General features: G+C 45.8%; 1 protein-coding gene across 2 annotated transcripts in view; it reads right to left on the minus strand.

The window, feature by feature from the left end:
• Positions 1 to 21,321, minus strand: part of LOC103258489 (DNA-binding protein Ikaros) — a 95,716-nt gene that overhangs the window by 10,321 nt on the left and 64,074 nt on the right. For both annotated transcript variants that reach the window (XM_008056155.1, XM_008056156.1), the window contains exons 4-6: positions 14,074 to 14,325; positions 8,230 to 8,397; positions 3,563 to 3,688 (exon numbers count right to left, since the gene is read on the minus strand). In XM_008056155.1, coding sequence (XP_008054346.1) covers positions 3,563 to 3,688; positions 8,230 to 8,397; positions 14,074 to 14,325 — 546 coding nt within the window. The remainder of the gene's footprint in view (positions 1 to 3,562; positions 3,689 to 8,229; positions 8,398 to 14,073; positions 14,326 to 21,321) is intronic.

Here is a 21,321-nt window from a genome sequence, read left to right on the forward strand (position 1 = left end):
AGCCCAGAGGTTGAGGCTGCGGTGGCCAGGAGTGTGCCACTGCACTCCAGTCTGAGCAACAGAGTGAGACTCCAACTCAAAAAAAAGAAAAGAAAAGAAAAAAACAAACAGCCCTACTACAAAGTGGGCTAAAGATATGAATAGACACTTCTCAAAAGAAGATATAAGAGCAGCCAACAGATATATGAAAAAAGTTCAGCCTCACTAGTGATCAAGGAGATGCAAATTAAAAGTACACTGAGATACCATCTAACTCCAGTCAGAATGACCATCATCAATAACTCAAAAAATAACATGCTGGAGAGGATGTGGTGAAAAGGGAACTTCTACACTGTTGGTGGGAGTGCAAACTATTTCAACCTCTGTGGAAATCAGTGTGGTGATTCCTAAAAGTTCTAAAAATCGATCTTCCATATGAACCTGTAATTCCCCTCCTGGGAATATACCCAGAAGAACTCAGGTCACTTTATAAAAAAGATGCTTGCACATTGTTCACAATTGCAAGAACATGGAACCAACCATGTTGCCCATCAAAAAAGGACTGGATAAAAAAAAAATATGGTACATATACACAATGGAATACTATGAAGCCATAAAGAAGAACAAAATCATGAACTTCGCAACAACCTGGATGGAATTAGAATTTATAATACTGAGTGATCTCTCACAGAAACAAAGAGCTGAGTATCACATGTTCTCACTCATAAGTGGACCTTGAACAACTACCATACTACTATAAGAAAAGGATTGAAAGTGGTGGGAAACTGCAGGGAGGGGGTGGGAGGATGGAGAGGTGGGATTGACTGTAGTCCATATCTGCCTGGGGAAGCGGGGGCATACCTCATTGATAAGGGTACCTGCACGGTGAATATTTGTATACCTAGCCCTGAATTGTACCCCACAATTTTAAATAAAAATTAAAAGAGGAAGAAAACCAGAAATTATAACAGGTACCAAAAGCTTTTTGCTAAAGAAGGTTATACTCAGAAAAATCAAACTTTTCTCACATTCTCTAAGCTGGGCTTTGTTTTTGGCTAGTGGGCCCAACCTAAGGGAGACTGGGGAGAAGAGAAGGGACTACTCGACCATCCACCTGAGCACAGATGAGGGCTGGTCCTAGAGGAAGCTGTGGAGGGACAGGAGAGGAGAGATGCCCAGGAAGACACAGGTTCAACCTGTCCTGGCTCAGCAAAGCTGAAGTGCTCGAGCCCTTGGCTCCCCTGCCTGCCATCCCAGCCCCAAATGCAGTCTAGGAGGACTTTTGTGACAGTCCTCTTAGGAATCCTCTCAGTCCTCCAAGTTTCTGAAACCAGCACTGACTGCCTATCGCGGGGGCTGGATGCTGGCCAGGGTAAAATCAAAGGTGACCTGTTGAGAGGGGTTTATGACATTTTGCACATCTTCATGTGATACAAGACAGAAAGAATTCAATGCAGTTAAATGGTAGCCTGCCTGCTGCACTTGTTGCCATACTGAAATCAGATGACTGCCCCGTCCTAGAGAAGCCTTCTCAGCGACGGAGTATGGGGACAGGAAAACATCATTGTAATTTTCCAAATATTTGAGCACCAAAGGGAAGACATTCACATTTTAGGCTGAAATGGATTCTTTCTACAAGGTAACATCTAATGCATACGGCTGGCTCATAAGTGCAGTGACACAGATGCCAACAGAGGAACACCAGGTTAAAGTTGTCCATACACCAAGGACCTAAGTGTCCATGCTTAGATGAGCACCTGACACGCGTCTTGTCTCCGGCTCACACCAGGTTCTACTCCCTCATGCTTCTCTCAGAGTGCGGCTGTGAGGGAGGCCAGGCAGAAATGATCACTCACGTTTAGGAGACGAGCCCTGCGTCACAGTCAAAAACAGAGTCAGAGATGGCACTCGAGCCCAGGTCTCAGTGCAGGGAGGGCTGCTTCTCCTTCCACCTGGGAAGAAGCTGCCAGCGTACAGTGACATCGCAGCTCATTTCTTCAATAACAAAAATGGTGTAGGAAATAGAAAATGACATCCCAGCTGCTGCTTTCATTTGCTTTGTCTTCTCAAGTCCATGTGTATATCAGATTATTGTATTCAATAGGGTGGGTATTGTCAACTGTAAGTCCTCAGTAAATATTTGTTGAGTACATACAATGGCTTATTAAGCATTAATATGTCATCATTAGTAGCACTTACTTCCAAGGCCTATTAATTTATGTTTTACAGAAAAATATAGTATCTGGGTGTTCACATTTTATTTTAAAGGAAGATAATTGTCCCCTCGGTCTCCTGCCCTAAGGTCTAGCTACAACTTAATAACTGCTAAATTACTACTACTACTGCTGCTTCTGCTATTTTAACATCCAGTTACTTCTCTTCCACTCACCCTCAATACTTTTCCATTCTAGACCTGAAACTTTGAAGGAAGCTAACCAATCATTTTATGGAATCTCCCCATTTTACAGGTGAGAAGATTTAGGCCCAGAGAAATCAGCAGTCAGCCCTAGCTCCCCGGCTGACAGGTGGCAAAGACAGCACTGGAACGACAGAACTCTTGCCATGTGACGTGTTGCCTTTTGATGCCAAGACTAATCTGAATCAACATTCAGGCCTTCGTTCTGAACATCTTTTTTTCCTGCTCTCATCTGCCATTAGTCATTTGAGTGTACTCTGGTGAATCTTCCATGATGGACCAGTTCAAGTCCTAACGTTGAGTGAGGCTTAATGAATTCTCCACCATTCATTTAACTTCCACCCTACAGTCCAATGATGATTTTGCCAGTGGTCGTGCCCAGTCAATAGTGTTTTGCGAGAAATCAGCTTCTTTTGCTCATTGCTAAATTTCTTATCTCTTAGATAGTTAGGAAGGAACTTGTCTAACACTGCCAATGCCCCTGGGGAAAGTCACCTTGTGCAGGCCTCTCTCCACATCTTACACTTCACATGGTCTGGGATCAGAGTCAAGTGCTGTCTTGATATGCAACATACAAAGAAGAATCACAGTGCATATGAAAAAGGCAATCTTTCCTCTAATGCTTTGACCACCTCAATGCTATCAACTGCTAGGGTCTTTCAACAAATTTCAACCTCAAGTGCCAGGTAGGTGTGGACACTGTGCCCTTGGTTTGTACCAATGGCGGATATCACAGCTTGAAAGTTCTTATTTGATCCACTTCATGAAAAAATAATTTTAAGACACGATTTCACATTTTATTTTGATTACTAAGCACAAAGAAACAATCGCTACTAGAGGTTATGGTTTTTGTTTTTTTTTTAAACAACATCCAAAAAACAAATCCGAAATTATGAAGAATAACTACTATCTTAGGCATTTCTCCAGATTCGAAGAGGGAGGGGTCTTAGAGTCAAGCTGTCTCTGGTCAGATGAGGATCTAGAAAGTCGGGAAGCACAGAGTGCTCCTAGTGAAACTGAGACGTTGTTGGCCAAAAACTCCCCTCCCACCCAGCCTGGGCGGAAGCAGGCCTGTGGCCCTGCCCCTAACGCTGTGTGCAGAGCGCCCGCCTCACCTGCCATGCTGGGGGAGAGCCCGGCAGGCCGCCTCCAAGCTTCAGCGCTTACCTGGGTACAGCGTGCCTGGAAGGCCCATGCTTTCCAAGTAGTTGTGGCAGCGCTCTTTATGTTCCTCTAAAGAGCTTCGCTGTTTATAGCTTCGGCCACAATATCCACATTTGTGAGGTTTACCAACTGCAGAAAACACAATTGAGTTCAAGACCCCAATTAAATGTTGGCCTTATGTATAATGGGAATGCATGCAATACAATTATTACCTAAAAAGTTAAAAAATAAAAAATAAAAATCTACTCTTGATACTGTTGAGAGCTAAAAGCATTATGGACTTGGTCAAAATTACTAAATTTAAAAATGTTAATGCCCAAAGGCTTCTTTGGTTGTACCCAGAATTCCTGTGACTCGTTTCATCTTAATTTATCTGCTGTACTGACGACTGGAGTCTCTCCACCTTAAATCATTAAAGTCTATCCCTTAGCTGAGGAAATGGAGCATTGTAGTGTTACAAGGTGGATGCCGGACAACTAGATATGGGATGTGAGGAAGACCGTCATGCTGGCTAGATCATCTACAGGTTCACCTCCAGAGCGGGCATCTTGTCTCTACTGGGGGCCAGATCTGGCATGACTTGGGCGATGCATCTAATGGAACCACAGTGAGTTCAAATTTTGGGTGCTAAACCGGGTAATTTGAAGTCTAAGAAACAATGGTGGATAAATATGCTTTAATGAAATGAACATTATTTCCATAATGCATTTTCTTATATAATATAATGTATTTTACATTTGTATTGTATAGTACAAAATATTTTGCATAAAAAAAGATACAGTATGGAAATGCAAAATGTATTTTTCATAAACAGAACTTATGGAAAAGCTCTTTTTTCTCCCCAAAGAACTTTAGGATTGCCTAGCTTCTAGAGTGACCCTGTCCGACAGAACTTACTATGATGACAGAAATGCCCTCTACTTGTGCTACCCAGTATGGAATCCACCGTGCTGTCCAACATGGCAACCACCAGCCATGTATGACTACTGAACATTCAAAGTGTGGCTAGCTCCACTAAGGACTGAAGTCTGAATTTTATTTAATTGTAATTTATTAACATTAAATTTTGCCACATATAGCTATTGCATTGGGCAGTATAGCTCTTTATGATTAATCTAGGCCTTCCTGGATTTTATTGAGTGCTATTTTAATAAAAGAAGACTCAGTAGGAATTTATGTCATGACTGTTTAAAGACTTCAATAGATATAACTTTAAGAGATGAAGTGAATAGTGTCTCCAATCTCTTATGTAAAGAATATAAATTTTCACCCTAAGACAAGAACCTTCTACTTCTTTCTCATGTTATTTTATTTAACACATTTCAAAATATTATATAAACATTAACATGACCCAAATAGAAATGTTTGGTCAGATGGTTTAACCAAAGCTTGAATTGGTTAAATCTCTTTCCTAGGTGCACAGGAACTATGGTTTAAGGCGACTAACATGAAAACCAAAATTTGACTTCTGGAAAACTTAATAGAGAAAGAAAAATATCTTTCTTTATCTATAGAAAGTGATGTACCCCCAATATCAGGAAATAATGTTAAAAGAGAGAATATTGCCTAAAATTGCACATGTTTATTAAGTACTGCTTTTAGAAATTATGAACAGACTATAGTAAAACAATTCAATGTCCTTTCCTGCAAAAGCTATAATCTTAGTAAATTCCATAGTCATATTACTGTATATATGGCACGGTGTCTGACTATCCATTTTTTTGAAAATATAATTGATTTTAACTCTGTAACATAAGAATATGTTCACTGTAAGTGAATGAACTAAAGCATATCTTGAAGCAGAGCTCAATATTCTGCGGGAAAGAAAGTCTCTAACTAAGCCTGCCACTTCCAAAGGAAGTCACGAGGAAGGAAGAGGGATCTCTCCCCTATACTCCATATAACCTAAGCCCTTCTTGGTATCAGCATGGGAAATGTTTTTTAGCTCTGTCACCACTAGCATGCTGGTCTTGGAACCTCAGGTCAGCTCCAGGTACTAGGGAAAGCTGTGATCCTGGTTTTAATGGAGTTGGGACTGGCCATCCCAACTCCATTAAAGAAAGGAGAGAAAGTGGCCACGTTTGAGCTTGTCATTCAAAGGCTGAAGTCTTCATTTTATTATAGGGAAATTATTTACCAAATCACTGTTTTGTTCTTTTCTTCCCCCAAGAGCTGGGTGTGTGTCAATGGCACTTTCAGACAGCCGGATCATTACCAGTCCTGGAGCCATGATGGTCCACCCAACTTGCTCATTGGGAGAGCCATAATAGAAATAAACTCCCCCAAATCTACCACCTGTTATATGTGCAATTATTCAAGTAAGGAATCACATTTAAAGCAGGACACCATCAATCTTTGGATGGAGTAAACAGGCATGGAGCCAGAGCAACATAAAACATTGTATCAAATGTTCCTAACTCCACAATGGGAAAGGAAGACACCAGACACTTTACATTTTAAGGACTGATACGTGAGAGATTTCTATGCCAATCAGAGCAATCTGGGGGTGATGATCTATGGTTGGTGTCAACCCAAGAATAAATGCTCGTGTTTTCCACTGACGTGGAAAGCCATACTTCCTAACAACCAAAGCAATATTGCTGTAAGCTGTGTCTACGTCTACGTGACTCCTTAGAAATGACAGGCGCGACCTTTCTTTTTCCTAGATCACCTGTAGGCACGGTACACAGACTGGACAAGCCTCACAGTTGAAGTCCACGCAGGCCTCGCTTGTCAGTCAGCCCCTGGCACCACCTTCACCTCTGCAGGTGCACCTCATGCTCATTACACACGTAAATATGTCAAAGACTTGTCGTCATGCTGAGTCCTCCCTCTCAGGGGAGCCACCTGTTCCTCCTGTCCCCCTGTAGCAACCCTCCCCAACCGTGAGTAACTTCTGCCCCGTGGCCCCACTGCTGACCTGCCTGCTCTGTGGTCCAGCGACTCCTCAGCTTGGCATACTCCCTTCCTGGAGGGTTTTGAGAAGCTCACCCAAACCACCACAATGTTGTGATCAGGGGCATTTGGGAGCCTCCCCCACGTGCACCATCAGGAAGGAGGTCAGAACGGGGAGGAGGTGGCTTGCAGGCCTCCTGCGACCCCTCTCCCTCTCATCTTAGCTGTCTGGGGGACTCCTGCAGGAGCCGCTCACCAGGAGAAAGACCACGTTCTTGCCCACGTGTGTGCCACACCCCTCTAGGACCACTGCCGGCTCACACACTCACTTAGATCTTCCCCAAGGCAAACTTCAGAAACTTGCCTCCACTTGGGATTGTACTCAAGCCCCTCCTTCTGTGGGAATCTCTCCTGGCCCTCCCACCACAGGGACCACTGTCTCCTCCCTTCTGCGCCTCTAGTCCCTGCAGACACTGTTATGTTTTTGGTAACATGGCACTGCTTTCCTCGTGTGCACCTGTCTCCCCCATGGGGAAGAATCACCTTGAGATGCTCAGTAAAGGTGTGATACAGAGATGGACGTGAGCGGCCACTACAACCTCTCACCACTGAGTCCACTCATTGCATTTGAAAAGAGATGGCCTGGGCCCCCACAGACCCTTCACAAATAACACAGGTCCTCATCCCCTGGGAAGACACCTCCTTATCCTGCTCCCCAGGGAGGCTGAGAAGCAGCTGGCCTGAAGCAGCTCCATCACCCATGACACCTGTTCAGAGAGGGTGGCTGACCCATGGCTGGCTGGGGTGGGAAGCTCTCTGAGGGCAGGGACAAGGGCTGGCAACCTTCCACCCTAAAGGCTCAGGCAGTGTGCTATCAAGTATCCCCACTGGACAGTGTGAAAGAAACCCACGTGGGTCATGTTGTGGAGACCAAGCTGCTGTCAAACGTGACACACATGATGGCCTGGCCGAAGCCCTTTCTTCCTCTGACCTGTAGGATTGTGGGGATACTAGATAATGAAACACCCAGGAAGATGTCTCATTAGGCAGAGGGTCTAACCTAATTAAAGCCTACTTGGGCTTCACGGGTTGGGAGTAGTTTTAGAATTGTGGAGCATTTATGCTCATAATGATCTAGCCGAGACTCTGAATTATTTGGGATGCACCTAACCTATCTCGTTAAAAGAGAAACGCCCCTCTCCACCCGAGTCCTTGACCGGTTTCCCATGTGAGAGTCACACTCTGGACCAGTCTGGGTGTGCCTCAAATGACTGGGTTATGCCAGAAATCACCTTTGTCTATCACCGCTGCAAATAAACATGTCCCCATCACACCCTGTGTAGAATAGTCCAAAGTGTGACCCCACAATTAATGTAAAGAAAGGTATTTGGAAACCTCCGGGGTATTGGCCGTACAGCTGTCGAAAAATGGTTGGCAAAATCCTTTCTAAAACCCCACTCGTCGCCTGGCAAAATGGATGGCCTCTTCTGAAACACACTACCTAGAGTGAGACTCATGTGTGTGTATGTGTGTGTGTGTGTGAGTGTGTGTGTGTCTGGCCGCTTCCTCTGGTTCAACGGGAAAAGGAGAATGTGGGGAAGTTGGCGGGGCAGCGGCGGGGGGAGACTGATGCCAAAGCCACGGAGGCTGGTGCCCAACGGGGGACCGACAGGGACGGGACAGAGGCCCTGCGTGGGGCCAGCCAGTCAGGACGGGACGCCCTGCGCCCAGGACGCCTGGCCTCCCCTCGGGCTGGCCTCTCCCAGGGGACCTACCAGAGTGCGTCCTCAGGTGGCCGGTGAGGGCGTCCCTCCGGCGGCAAGCATAGTTGCAGAGGTGGCACTTGAAGGGCTTCTCCCCGGAGTGCAGCTTGATGTGCCGGAGCAGGTTGCCCTTCTGCGTGAAGGAGGCCCCGCACTGATTGCACTGGAAGGGCCGTTCCCCTGGGACGGAGAGAGGAGAGCTGGTGAGAACAAACTCAGCCGGGCCGAGAGGAGGATGCCGCTGCCGCGGGAAAGTTGTTTCCCACGGGGGGCCCGTTGACTTCCACCGGCTGCAGGTTTGATAGAACACGAGGCTTTCAGACTCAACCTGCCAGCTCCTTAACGCTTCACTGGCTGGGTCAATTTGATCTGAAAATCTAATTTTTTTTCCCTAAATCAGAATGGCACATCACAATGCAAATTCAAACTCATTTAAATAAAGTGACTGCAACATTTTGTGATGAAGAGCCACTCTTCCTGATCAGCAGTTTTGGAATAAACCAATATCCAATTTTGCGTGTTGTGGCATTTGGTGGGGTTTTTAATGTGGCTTTTTTCAAAGGGTCTTTAAAATATGCCACTGAAGCAGCAAAATAAAAAGGAAACTCATTAAAAATGCATTTCAGGATCACAAGTTCATTTCAGCGTTACATTCTTATATTTAAATGAAAGGCACTTCATTATAACAGTTATAATAACTTCTTTTCATTTACATTTTCCCTGTATTTTCCCTTTCAATTTCTTCTCCATTACCTGTCTGTCCCTAAGCAGGCAAATCAGGAGAGAGACAGACAGAGAACGTGAGGATGAGAGAGAGAGAAAGAAAGAGGGGGAGAGAGCGAGGGAGAGAGATACTGAATAAAACGAGAAGTTAAGAAACTGTGAAGGAAGCTCCCTATCTTCCAAAGGTCCCAAATCTTCCTACAGCAGGTCATACAAGTGAGAGTTGCGTTGGGATGTCTGGCTTTTTCCTTCCTCACAAATCCTAAAACAGCTGCACTATCACTTGTCTACATCCATAGAAGACATATCCTGTTTTAAGTACAGATACTCTAAGAGATGCAATTGAGTAGTTACTAAGCAATTCTTTCAGGGGTGGTACTACTGAATTTGCGACCAAGAGAATGCTTGAACCTCTGCAGAGGATAGCACAGCACATGTGTCTACATTCTGGATCCGACAAAGGAATGAACAGGCATCTGAGGAAAAAAATACACGTCTGTCCTACTGAGTAGTCACAGGTCTTGGAATCTAAATCAGTGAACATTTCACTTAACTCCCACTCCAAAGTGTGATCCCTTTGTCGTGTTTAAGTAAATATAAAGGCTCTTTTGAAGAACAAATGCACTACTTAGAAGAAAAGTACTATGTGATACCTGGTGTTGCAATGCCATAGAAACATTTCCTGGGGACAATTTTTTCTTAGGAAAAAAGAACGTGTTAAAATTTTCCCAGTTGATTCATGTGATTATGCTAAAGAAAACAGTGTGTATCAAAAGTGATTACACAGAAGCAAATCTGACACTATTAAAATCCACACTAAATTAAATTTAAAAGTCTATATTGGCACTTGAATTTCATGATTATCATCACTTTTTCTTAAAGTGGGCCGGATGGATGTACTACTATAAAAGCTGAAACTAATTTATAGCGATATTCAATTACAGGGCCATTGGAGGGGTCCTGATACTAACTGGGGTGTATTTGGTATTTCCCCAAACCTCTATCTGGATTGGTCTTGGCTGAGAAGAGAGAAAGTGTCTGACATCAAGCAGGTTGGAAGGCGGTGGTCAAACTCACTAACTCTGAGCTACAAGCCCATGAATGGAAGGCAGTCCTGGACGGGGAGATTCAAACAGCCAGCAGCCAGCATCCCCAACAATAATGGCGAGCGATCCCATAATTACCTATCAGAAGCACTTCTGGGCCTTCATAGTACATGTGTGTGAATGTGTGCATTCAACTCCCAGTGAGCCAAAGGGAAAAGAAGAGAAAGGTGACCTGTATAGGGAGACCCAGACAGGTGAGATGGACAGGCCTCTCATTCGGATGGGGTGGACCAGGGCTGCGTGGGATGCTCATGAACAAAATGCTCATAATAAGGATGCCGGACATCCTGGTGACACAACTGTGTTTGTGGCATGACTCCAAGCTAGCAAAAGCAACCCAATGCCTGAGCTGTGGGAAAGATCCCATCCTGAGCTGGAAAGGTGCTAGAGACCCACATTTCTCCCAGCTCTGAAGGGCTGCAGGAAAACATGAGGTAGAACCAGTGTCTGGGTCAGTTGGAGACAGAAAGGGCAGATTATGACAGCCACGTCACCTTTCTGCAGAGGCAGGGCTCTCCTGGACTCTGCTGTGCCCTGGCATCCCGATCTCTGTGGGCAAACACATTTCACTGGCAACCTTTGTTTCTGATTGCCTGTGCTGGTATGAACAGGTCACACAAGGCATGGGGCCTGAGGAACACTTTCCTAAGAGTGGAAACACAGAGCCCTCCACACAAGGGAGTCTCCCCCTTGGAAGTATTCACAACTAAGAAGGCGGGACCATGGAGCTAGACTGCAAAGACATAGCCCCTGTCATGTGCATTCTTGTGTAGCCCGGGTTGTGGGCCGTCTCTTGTCTTCTGTAGGTCAACAGCATGTCATTGCAGCTAAGTGTATCAGGCATCTCCAAGGTTGGATTTAGTTTCACTTAACTGGGATGAAGGTTTTGATATAATGAACTCGAAATTTAGATTTTAAGCCCAGTTTCTCTACAGATGTCCCATTTTAGGAACCCTCTGTAAGAATGTTTGAGCCCCTTTTAGTAAATTAATAACTGGGTAGTTCAGAAAGTCTTCGTGGATGCCTGCATCATAGAATTTCAGAGGGCATATTGGAAGAAGGAAAATTAAAAAAATATGTCCAAATGGCAAGAACTGACCTGGAACTATTTTGACCACACCCTGGAGCAGTGTCACAAAGAGAGTGCTGTGTTCATGAAGTGGTGACTATATCTTTCTAACTTATAGATGGGGACAGAGTAGGCAGGGCCACACAGAATGACCAAAATGCAGACACTCTGGCTGGTCTCTGGCATTAAAAATTCCATCATTTAAAATAATAACAGGTGCATTTGTCCTCCAGTGGTCTCTGGCTTTCTCCCTACCTCACCCCCTCCCATTCTTACTCTAACCCTAAGATGCTGGCGGAGAAGATGTCACACCTGAGTCGAAAATATGAAACCTCGCAGCAAAACAGGAAGTGAAGCTCCAGTACCAGCAAACTGCTCAGAAAACGGCACCAACAGGGCTTCACCGCTGTGGAGAACGGACAAAGCACGGCTCCACCCCTGGGAGACTGCCCCTGAAAGCCCTCAGCATTCAGGGAAAGGACTGGGAAAGCCCTGGAGTGCCCTGCTGACTCAGTCACAGGCAGGACGAACAAGGGCTGGAGTGCGAGTCCTGGCTTGTCCGGTGGGGAACCACGTCCTGCCTGAGTCCCCGAGTGGAGAGCTGTCCCAAGGGGCCCTGCTGACTGTCACTACTCTGTGGCACTTGCCCGCCGTCTGAGGATGCTCTGTGGTCCAAACTCCAGGAGTTTGTGAGAAACGCCACTTCTTCCCAGGGCTTGAGTCAGTCTGCATGTTCACAAGCATGATTGACATGCCCTTTTGAGTTTGAGAAGCAGGGCTTTAGACATATTTTAAGTGTAGAGAATTCAGAAAGCACACCTGTTCTACACTCAGATCCCAGGAAAATGAAAACCCACGAGAGTGTCCCTTTACTCAAACCTAGGTTGGCCAGGACAGATGTCTCTGTATCTGCTTGGGTCCTGCACATCGCTGCAAGTGGTATGCACGGGGCAGATCATTTACAACGTCATTGCTTCAAGTGCTTGTTTTAAAATAAAGGGCGAGGTAGACACCATACAACGTTGGTTTCTGGAAGCTATTTGTTGTGTAAGTGAGAAACTCAGCACACCGGTGTGTGCACGGCACCTGGCCACTATTTGTTGGGAGGAGTGAGTTGCAAATGGCAGGTGACACTTGCATATCTGTTCTTGGCAGGTTTCGTTATTAGATATAATTATTCCTTTTATCAAGGCAGGCAGTCATTATATTTTGGCAATTTAGTATGCCAGAATTTGATTCACTTATCAAATATTTATTTAAGAGAATGTTCTCTGTACTGTCAGGCTTTCCATGAATTAGCAGGAAACTGATTCACTTGTGAGGTCTGCTCCTCATCAGGAATGTATTATCATGGGGCCCAGAGCATCCTGTCCAGTGTCCATCACAGGGTGGCCTCCCTTCGTGTTAATTTCCACCTCATTACAAAAGGGAAGGTAGGCAGTGCTCCTGCCATGCTTCACTTATGGCTGGATGTCGTGGGTTTATTTCAGTGGGTAATTGGGGGATCAGGGTGTCCATTAGGAAAAGCAACATTTGCTTAATTTTAGAAGTCAAAGTTTTATCAAAGATGGACATCTACTGAAAATCAGCTTATTTATGGTTTTATAGCTATATCACAAAAGGAATACAGAATTTTGAAAACTGACCTGACTTAAATATAAAAAATTACAACTCCTCAAAAATCTGCATTTTCTGATAACCCAGCTTTGTTTGCTCAACAGATTTTCTGAATTTCTGCTTAACTTTTGATAAATATATACTTGCTTGGTCCCACATGAGAAGCACATGAAACTCTTATTTTCTGAGATATTTTATAAAATCTGCTAAAAAGCATACTCCAAAGTATGCTTTTCATCTGTTTTCTTTTTGTCCCCTCTGGGTACTGCAGTGGCAGACGTCAGCTCTTTCATGACCTAATGATGCCAGCTCACAGGCAGTGATGGCTCTGTTTTTATGCCCAGGCTTTCCGTGACCACTAGAGGTGATGAATATGCTAAGTTTTGCTCGCCCTAGGGCAGCTTCCCATGAAAGAAGAGAAAAGTTTCTGTTCGATTCAAAAGACACCCTTTCCTACACTTAAAGGTAAAATGTGTGCTATTAATGTTTTACTTCCATGACTCTTCAGCACCATTAGTGGTAGTGGTTTGACACTCTGTTGGAGAAGCATGTGACTGTTCAATCAACGTGACCAAAGATCACGTTGGGGTCATACAGGACACAGCTATCTGAGATGGGCCTGCACTTCCCACACCCTCAGGGTTAGACTCTCTGTGGCCCTGGGTACAACTTCCTGGCCCAGACTGCCTATCTTCCTTCATTTCTGGACACAGAAACGAAGCCAGCTCTTCTACTTCCAAAGCCTCCAGTAAGCCTTTCAATACGACAGAGATCTTGACATGAAATTCTTGGCTAATTAGAGTTGAAATCGAATACTCTGACTCAGAGTCTCACTTGGTAGAGGGCGAGATATTTGAATACTGAACTCTTTCCAAAAAACTTGATTTTGCTGCTATTCCATCATTCTCTAGTGTTTCTAAAAATCAAATCCTGTGAGTCTGAGTGCAATTCAAATGCATATTTTTCTCAGTGGGAAGTTTGAGGAGTGAATTTTGATGCATCCATATTTTCTGTTTGTCCAGAGTGGACCTCTCAGCACTTGCCACCTAAGGGTGCCCTGAGACCAAAGCATGCATCATATCGGGCCCTTGACACCCCCCCACACACAATGCGACTCACTTTCCCCTTGTTTTACTTCTAGGGTCAAACGGGCACACGTTGAGACGTTTTTAAAATGTCGTTCCAGAACGAGAGCGCCATGACATAGTACCACAGGGAGCCACCGCGTGCTGACAGTCAGTTGGAAACACACTCAAAGCACGTGAGGAAGACAGGACGGTTTCCTCCTCCCCCCCACAGACCTCCAGGCCCTCGAGGAGGAGAAGCTGCGCCAGGCCTTACCAGTGTGGCTTCTTTTGTGAACCATGAGCACATTGGGCCCGATGCAAATGATCCCACAGATATCACACTTTAGTTTGCCGTTTGGGAGTCGAATGCCTCCAACGCCCGAGCTGCCTTGGTCCCTGTGGGAGCCATTCATTTTCTCTCCCGAGGAATCAAGCATTCGTAAATCCTCCGCACATTCTTCCCCATTCACTTCACAGGCACGCCCATTCTCTTCATCACTCTGAGTTTCTACTTTAACATTACTGGCTGAAAGACACAACATGGGAGGCCACTCAGTGTCACTGCAAGAAAACGGCAACAAAACAAACAACGGCAAAAAGACAATCAGATAGGCGCGGGCACTACTAAACAGGCGTTCTTCGTGTGGACCAAAGATGGAGCGGCTGGGCTTTCCCTGCGCTTGGCCTAGAGAGAGCTGAAGGCAGGCCACACGAGGCACCAAGGGGACGGATTCTAGGGAGGACCCGCCAGCCCTCTAGGAAGGTCCCAGCAGCAAGTGCGTGGAAAAGCTGTGTACAAAGCTCACACTTGAGAGTTGGGACCTCGCTTTAAGCGGGTGACCAGCTCCACCATCTTGGGGAGTCTCAGGAGTGGCCTAAGGACAAGCCCTACACCCTAATCACCGGATGGGCACCTGGCCTGAGACGGATAGTCTTGGGTCAGACAGTCCGACTCTCTAGAATGTGTGAACTTGCTTGGCAAAATCCCTAGGAGGTGGTTATCAAGCCTGGAAAATGCTACCTTTTCTTATTTCATGTACATGTTCATATACTTTGAGACAAAACTCGGCAAACACATGCTCAGAGTTGTGGCCACAGATCCCTTCCAGATTCCTGGAAGATCTTTCTGTTTCTTCTGTACACAGGCATTTGAATTCCTTTTTATCTTACAATGACGTCAATCCTGTGTTCTGTGTCCTAAAGCAGAGACGTCATTTTTTACAATTCTTGCACTCGTTGAAGCGTTAACTGGGATAGTTTATGAACATAAGATTTCTAGAAGAGATTTTCAAAGAGAAAGATGCTTGCATGCGGGGTAGTTGGGGAGGGGATGAAGTGCCAGCGTCAGTGAATACAGTAGCTACTGTTTACTCTGCGTTATTGTTTGCTTTAAGTCACATGTAGGGTAATTGTGCCATCTCAACATTTCTCTTCCTAAGGAAAATAAGAGACATTTCATTTGCAGGTTTCTAAAATACTGACTGATGATAAAATGATGAATCAACACTATTAACTACATGAACTCACAGTGACATTGAAAACCATTTTAATCATTATTTTTACAGACTAGTAAGTGTAGGTAAGTAAGTTTGGCCAAGAAAAATAATCAGTGAGACAGATGACAATCAAGGCTACACAATTCTTAACATTTTCAATCAACAGTTCTCGATGTTTGGTCCCTAGAGAAGTAGCATCAGTACCACCCGAGAACTTGCTAGAAGCTCAGATTCTCAGGTCCACCCCAGACCTGTTGTTTCAGAAACTCTGCAGTGGGCCCAGCAGTCTGTGCCTTCCAGGGAATTTGAAGGCACACTCAGACTGAGAGCAACATGTTCAACAGCCATCATAGTTAACACTCCACATTTTTTTATTTGAGGAACTCCTCTTGATTTGGAGATCTAGAGTCCAGACACTGAAATCAAAATACCTGGCCTGGAATCTCAGCTACACTGTTTAAAAGCTCTGAGATCTTAGGTAAGTCATGTAACTTATCTGTGCCTTGATTTCCTCATCTGTACAAAACAGGAACTATCACAGCCCCTGCCTAGCAGGGTTGACAGATGAGAAGTTAGCAGAGGCCAGTGGCTGCAGCCTGGTAGCCGGAGGCATGCTCCCAATTCTCCCAGTAGAGTCTTCCACAGAGCAAGGCCCCACTGATCCCAATCGCACATGCCAGGCACATAGCCCTTTGATTGCACTCTACTATTTAAACTTCACAACCACTCTAAAGGGAAAGTACTATTATTATCTTATCTTACAGTTGAAGAAGCTAGGGCACAGAGAGGTTGAACAACTTGCTAAGGTCACGCAGCTAGCAAGAGGCAGGGCTGGAAGGTAACTGCAGATAGCTTGACTCTAGCGCCCAAATCCCCAGTCATTAGTATTAGTCTGTTGGCATCCACAGCATGTCGGTGCCAGGATCCCTGCGGATACCCAAATCCACGGATGCCCAAGTCCTGTAGTCAGGCCCGTAGAGCCCGTGGGAGAGTCAACCCTTTGTATTCTGGTGTTCTGCCTCCCTCGAACACTGTATTTTCAATCTATAGTGGGCTGACTCTGTGGATGTGGAACCTATGGACACGGTTGGCCAACTGTACTGCCAGTGTTTTCCCATTGGCCCTTTGGAGAAAAGACAGACACATAAGGGCATGAAATGAATTAACTGTAACATGGGCCATAGCCTTCAAGGTAGACCCGAGACCCAGGCTGTCCCTCCAGGCTAAGCTGCACTGCCTGTCTCTCCCATCAGATGCTGGCATCATGCGAGACTCCTGAGAAATCCAGCAGCAAGGATTCTCCACATGCTCATCCCCACAAGATACTGCACTGGGGACTCGGAGCACATCTCAGCAGCCTGTTAACTCTCCAAGCTGCCAGGAACCAGAGAACCAGGATGATGAAGAAGACAGGGAGGCAAGGGAGGCCAGCTGGCCTTCCGGCGGTGGTGCTTGATGACCGCTGGGTCCTCTGGAATCCATATTCAGGGGTGGAGAGGGTGGGTGTATCTTTTGAGTGGACACTAAAAAGATGCGCTAGGTCTCGCTGCTCACAGTGTCGGCACCAGCCTGCTTTGGAAACGAGAGAAAGCGGCAAAGATCCAAGTAGTCTTTAAGCTAGGGTTACTTAAGATCATCTGTTGTGGGAGGTTTTAGATGCAACTGGGGCATTCTAGAACACAGTGATCTTTAACCACAGGAGCGAAGACACAGGGCAAGGGTGTGAGCCGAGTACTCCTGAGGTTAGAAAGAAGCAGCACTGGAATAATGAATGCCCTTAGCACGCTCCCCTGCTCGGTCTGTGTTCGTAAGTTTATTTTATTTTTATTCTTATTTTTTTTTGAGTTGGAGTCCCACTCCGTTGCCCAGGCTGGAGTGCAGTGGCACGCTCACGGCCACCCCAGTGTCAACCTGCTGGGCTCCGGTGATCCTTCCGCCTCAGCCATCCAAGGAGCCAGAACTACAGGTGCACACTACTATGCCTGGTTAAGTTTTTAATTTTATTGTAGAGATGAGGTCTCACCATGTTGCCCAGGTTGGTCTCAAACCTGAGGGCTCAGGCAATGCTCTCACCTCGGCCTCCCAAAGTGCTGGGATTACAGGCTTGAGCCACTGTACTCGGCCTGATTTAGTAAGTTTAGAGGCAGCTAGCTATCGAGAATGGGATTCTTGCCTTCCCAAGAACACATATCAATATGTGTTCTATTAGAACCCGCCAGGCCGGGCACAGTGGTTCAAGCCTGTAATCCCAGCACTTTGGGGGGCCGAGGTGAGAGGACTGCCTGAGACCAGGAGTTCAAGACCAGCCTGGACAACTTGGCGAGACCTTGTCTCTACAACAAATCAAAAAATTAGCATGTGCTTATAGTTCCAGCTACTTGGAAGACTGAAGCAGAAGGATTTCCTGAGTCCAGCAGCTTGAGGCTGCGGTGGCCGTGAGCATGCCACTGCACTCCAGCCTGGGCAATGGAGTGAGACTCCAACTCAAAAAAAAAAAAAAAAAGAACTTGCCAGGAGCTATCACTTGTTCTTCTGGGACCTTTGGGCATGCTCTCTGGTGTGTGCTGTTGACGATGGTGTGGGTGCTCCCCGGGGAGGAGAGGAGCACTGGGAAGTACTGGACACGACCCTCAGGCATCGGCAAGGAACACAAGTTCTGCCCTAGCAGACTGCTTGCATCGGCGTCAAGAGGGAAGCAGACGCAGAAGCGTGGGGGGAAGCCTGCAATGGAGGCTGCCTTTAAGACCACAGAGGTCCGCCAAACCAGAAGCCTTGAGATCCACCCATCATTTGACGAGTGGGGACTGAAAGCAGGTCTTTGTCATTATTTCCCTTCATGGCGCTGTCTCTGAGAGCTGTAACAGAACAAGGGACAGAGAGAGAGAGAGACAGAGAGAGAGAGAGAGAGAGACAGAGAGACAGAGACAGACAGAGAGATAGAGCAGAGAGAGAGAGAGAGACTCAAAAGCATGAGAGCTGATCACAAGTTATCCTGAGACCAGTGTGGATACCCAGGAACACTTTTAAGTAGACGTTTTCAAGAGCTGGAGAGATTTAAGAACATACATAAAAGGATGTGTTGCCTAGGCGTGCAAGAACAGCACTAGGAATGGTCATCACAGGAAGAGGGCAAGTTCAAAGAAGAAAATTAAGGATGCTGTGAAGCTCTAGGTTTCTGAAAAAGTGTGGGCAGATAATGTCTCCAGAGCACTGAGCAAGACCAAGAACCACAAAAATGGAAAGAGGAGAGAGGGGTCCATACTACAGTCCTGTAACCAGGAATTAGATGGCAGATACGAAGCATTCCAGAGCTGGACACTTCTAGTGCTATGAAAACAAATTCCAGGCCACGTCATTGCACGAAAACTCTGTCAAGTCTGAGAGAGGGAATGAGCGGCGGCCAAGAGCCCAGGGGATTCGGTGGGAACAAAGAGGGCAATGCTGTCAGCCATGGGGCATACTAGATTCACGTAGTCCGTGAGTTGTCTCTAAATGACCAGGTGAAGGGTGGAGCTTGTCCTCATATCTTTGCGGACAAACGCAAACTGGGTGCTGGCTACATAGAAGAGAATAAGAGATTTCTCTCCACCGGAGGACACAGGTCTCTCATCTAGCTAGGAGGAGAATACAATGAGATAAGTGATGTGCTTATTGTTTTCACAGAGGACAGAAATTAGGGCTTGAAACTATCGTCACAAGTTGCGAATGTCGACTGGATCTCAAATGTTATAGCCAAATAGTTACAAATGTAAGGACAAGTGAAATTAAAACACAGGCTTAAAAACAGCAGCTCAGAGCAAGGTCTCCTTGGCTTCCTATGGAAATGTAAAGCAGGTTTCCGGGGTTTTCCCTGAAGTTAAGCTCAACCAGTGATGGGGACGGAAAAAGGAAAAGAGCAGAAGTGGCCGTGGAGCTCTGCAGTAACTGAAATCTGGAGACTTCTGCACTGGCCAGGCCGCAACCACACCTCCTTCAAGGGGGCCAGCGGGAGGTCCAAACGTCACCTGAACACAGCCTGCTTGTGTGGTTACTCCTTCCTTGTACCCCCCATCTCTACAATAAAACAAAATTTTTAAAAAGAAGGGCAAGCACGGGCGGTTCAGAAGGGAGTCAGTCACTGGGGGCTGCAACCAGTTCCTGAAAGGAAGGTTGACGGCCCTGCCACACCTGGTTCAGAGACAGCAAGGGCCCAGGCTGAGAGGCTACAGGTGCACAAGGTAGGGCCTCCTCTGAGCCCAAGCTGGACTGGCTCTCCCTCAGTCTGGCCCCTGAAAGTGAAGAGAAGGCACCAGGGAGAGACATCTGGGAGATGAAAGCAAGGTGGGAGGTTCTCCCAGGAGAGCAGGCCTCCACATGGAGGCCAGAGGAGCAATTCCTGAGGGGAGAGGGAGCCCTGGCCTCAGGTTCCTGCCACCTTCACGGTTCTGTGAACGGCCACCACCAACTGGCCTCCAGCTCAAGGGGTGAGAGGAGTCGTTGTCCTGCAGGCCTTTTTTTTACTTAGAACAAAGTAACCCGCGGGGTTTGGCCTGTGGACAGCTGTGTTCACGTCCCCTGGTGAGAAAAGTGTCTGTGTGCATACATGAGTTTTGTGGGTCCTTTATTTTGAGTCCTGCCATCCTGCATAAGGCATGACACCAGAAGCCGCTTCCACTAATGCAGGAGTTCGAGAGTGAATCGTTGGCATTGACTGAAGCTGACCACCTCCCAGATGTTTCGTATTAAAGCACCCTGAAGACCACCCAAAGGGAGGTGCAGAGTTTCCACCTTGTTCTGCTGAGAATACCATTGGAGAATTCTGAATCGTTGCCCCTCCTTAAGTGGTACAGATCAGACCCACCCCAAAATCAATTCCATAAACTAGTCAGTCTCCCCCTAATTTGCAGCTACTGTTTGTGGGTCGATTCCACGGATGGCATCTCTATGGAACATTCGCTAGGGCCCGAGTTGCCTGGCCGTGCCCTTCTCTGAAAAACCACTCCATCTTCTATGCACTTGGACTGGGAACTGCTTAGCTGTGGGATTCTTTCAATGAAATGGTATTTCACCTTGAATACAGGAAATACACTTATAAATATTTTGTAGTGTCCCCTCCACCCACTACTTAGAAAAATGTTGAACTCAGTAAGGTACGGAATTGAACTGATTAAATATAGAACATGAAATGGAAACTTGTCTGTTTCTTTCCCCGGAACTCTCTGGCTCAGACCCACCCAGGGCTCTTTCATTGCCTGAGAGATAATGGAGGAGAGCCCGATTTTATTATTCAATAAACGTGCCTGATATGAAGAGTTGATGTTCCCAAACCCCTGGTCAAAAGCTACTTTTCTTCCCAGATGCTATTTAAAATTAGGAGATACTAAAATCTTATCATCATGTCTGAGAGGACTTCTGTCATTAGTAACTCAGCATTCCTAAGGCAGACCCCCATGGCCCTGAGCTGGAGGTGGACTTTGGTATACAGACGAGTTCCGAATGGGAGAATCTGAAGAACTCAAGGAACTTACAGGCCAACAGAAGCCAGGAGGCCTGACTGTGTGCCAAACATTGTATGCGTTCATGAATAATTAATCATTGTTAATGCACAGGTGTAATGTACACTGGCAGTCCCCATCTTACAAATGGTTTATGTTTCCTCTTCGTTTTCTTTTCCTTTTTAGAATATGTCTCATATTTACTGGAAAGGTAAACATTTGGTACTCAGAACGCATTTCTCCATTGAAAAGACAGGCTGAAATAGTCACTCCAGTATGAGTTTAGGCCATGTACGTTAGAAATGCTCGATATTTTAAAATGAAAAACGAGAGACAGAAATATTCTTGTAATTCTAGGGACTCGCAAGCAAAAATCAAATGAAATAAAAATAGTGAAGATACACCTTGAATCATGGTAATTAAAGGAAAATTTGAGATGGAGAGGAGATAGGTATGTAGATGCTTTTGTGTTGCTTCTAAAAGAGAATTAAGAAATGTTCAAGCATTTTAAAGGTTACTGAAACCATTTATTATAACTTAATGTCACTTAAA

The sequence above is a fragment of the Carlito syrichta genome, unplaced genomic scaffold (assembly GCF_000164805.1).
Source record: "Carlito syrichta isolate Samal-C Ts95f unplaced genomic scaffold, Tarsius_syrichta-2.0.1 Scaffold302263, whole genome shotgun sequence".
NCBI classification, from domain to species: Eukaryota; Metazoa; Chordata; class Mammalia; order Primates; family Tarsiidae; genus Carlito; species Carlito syrichta.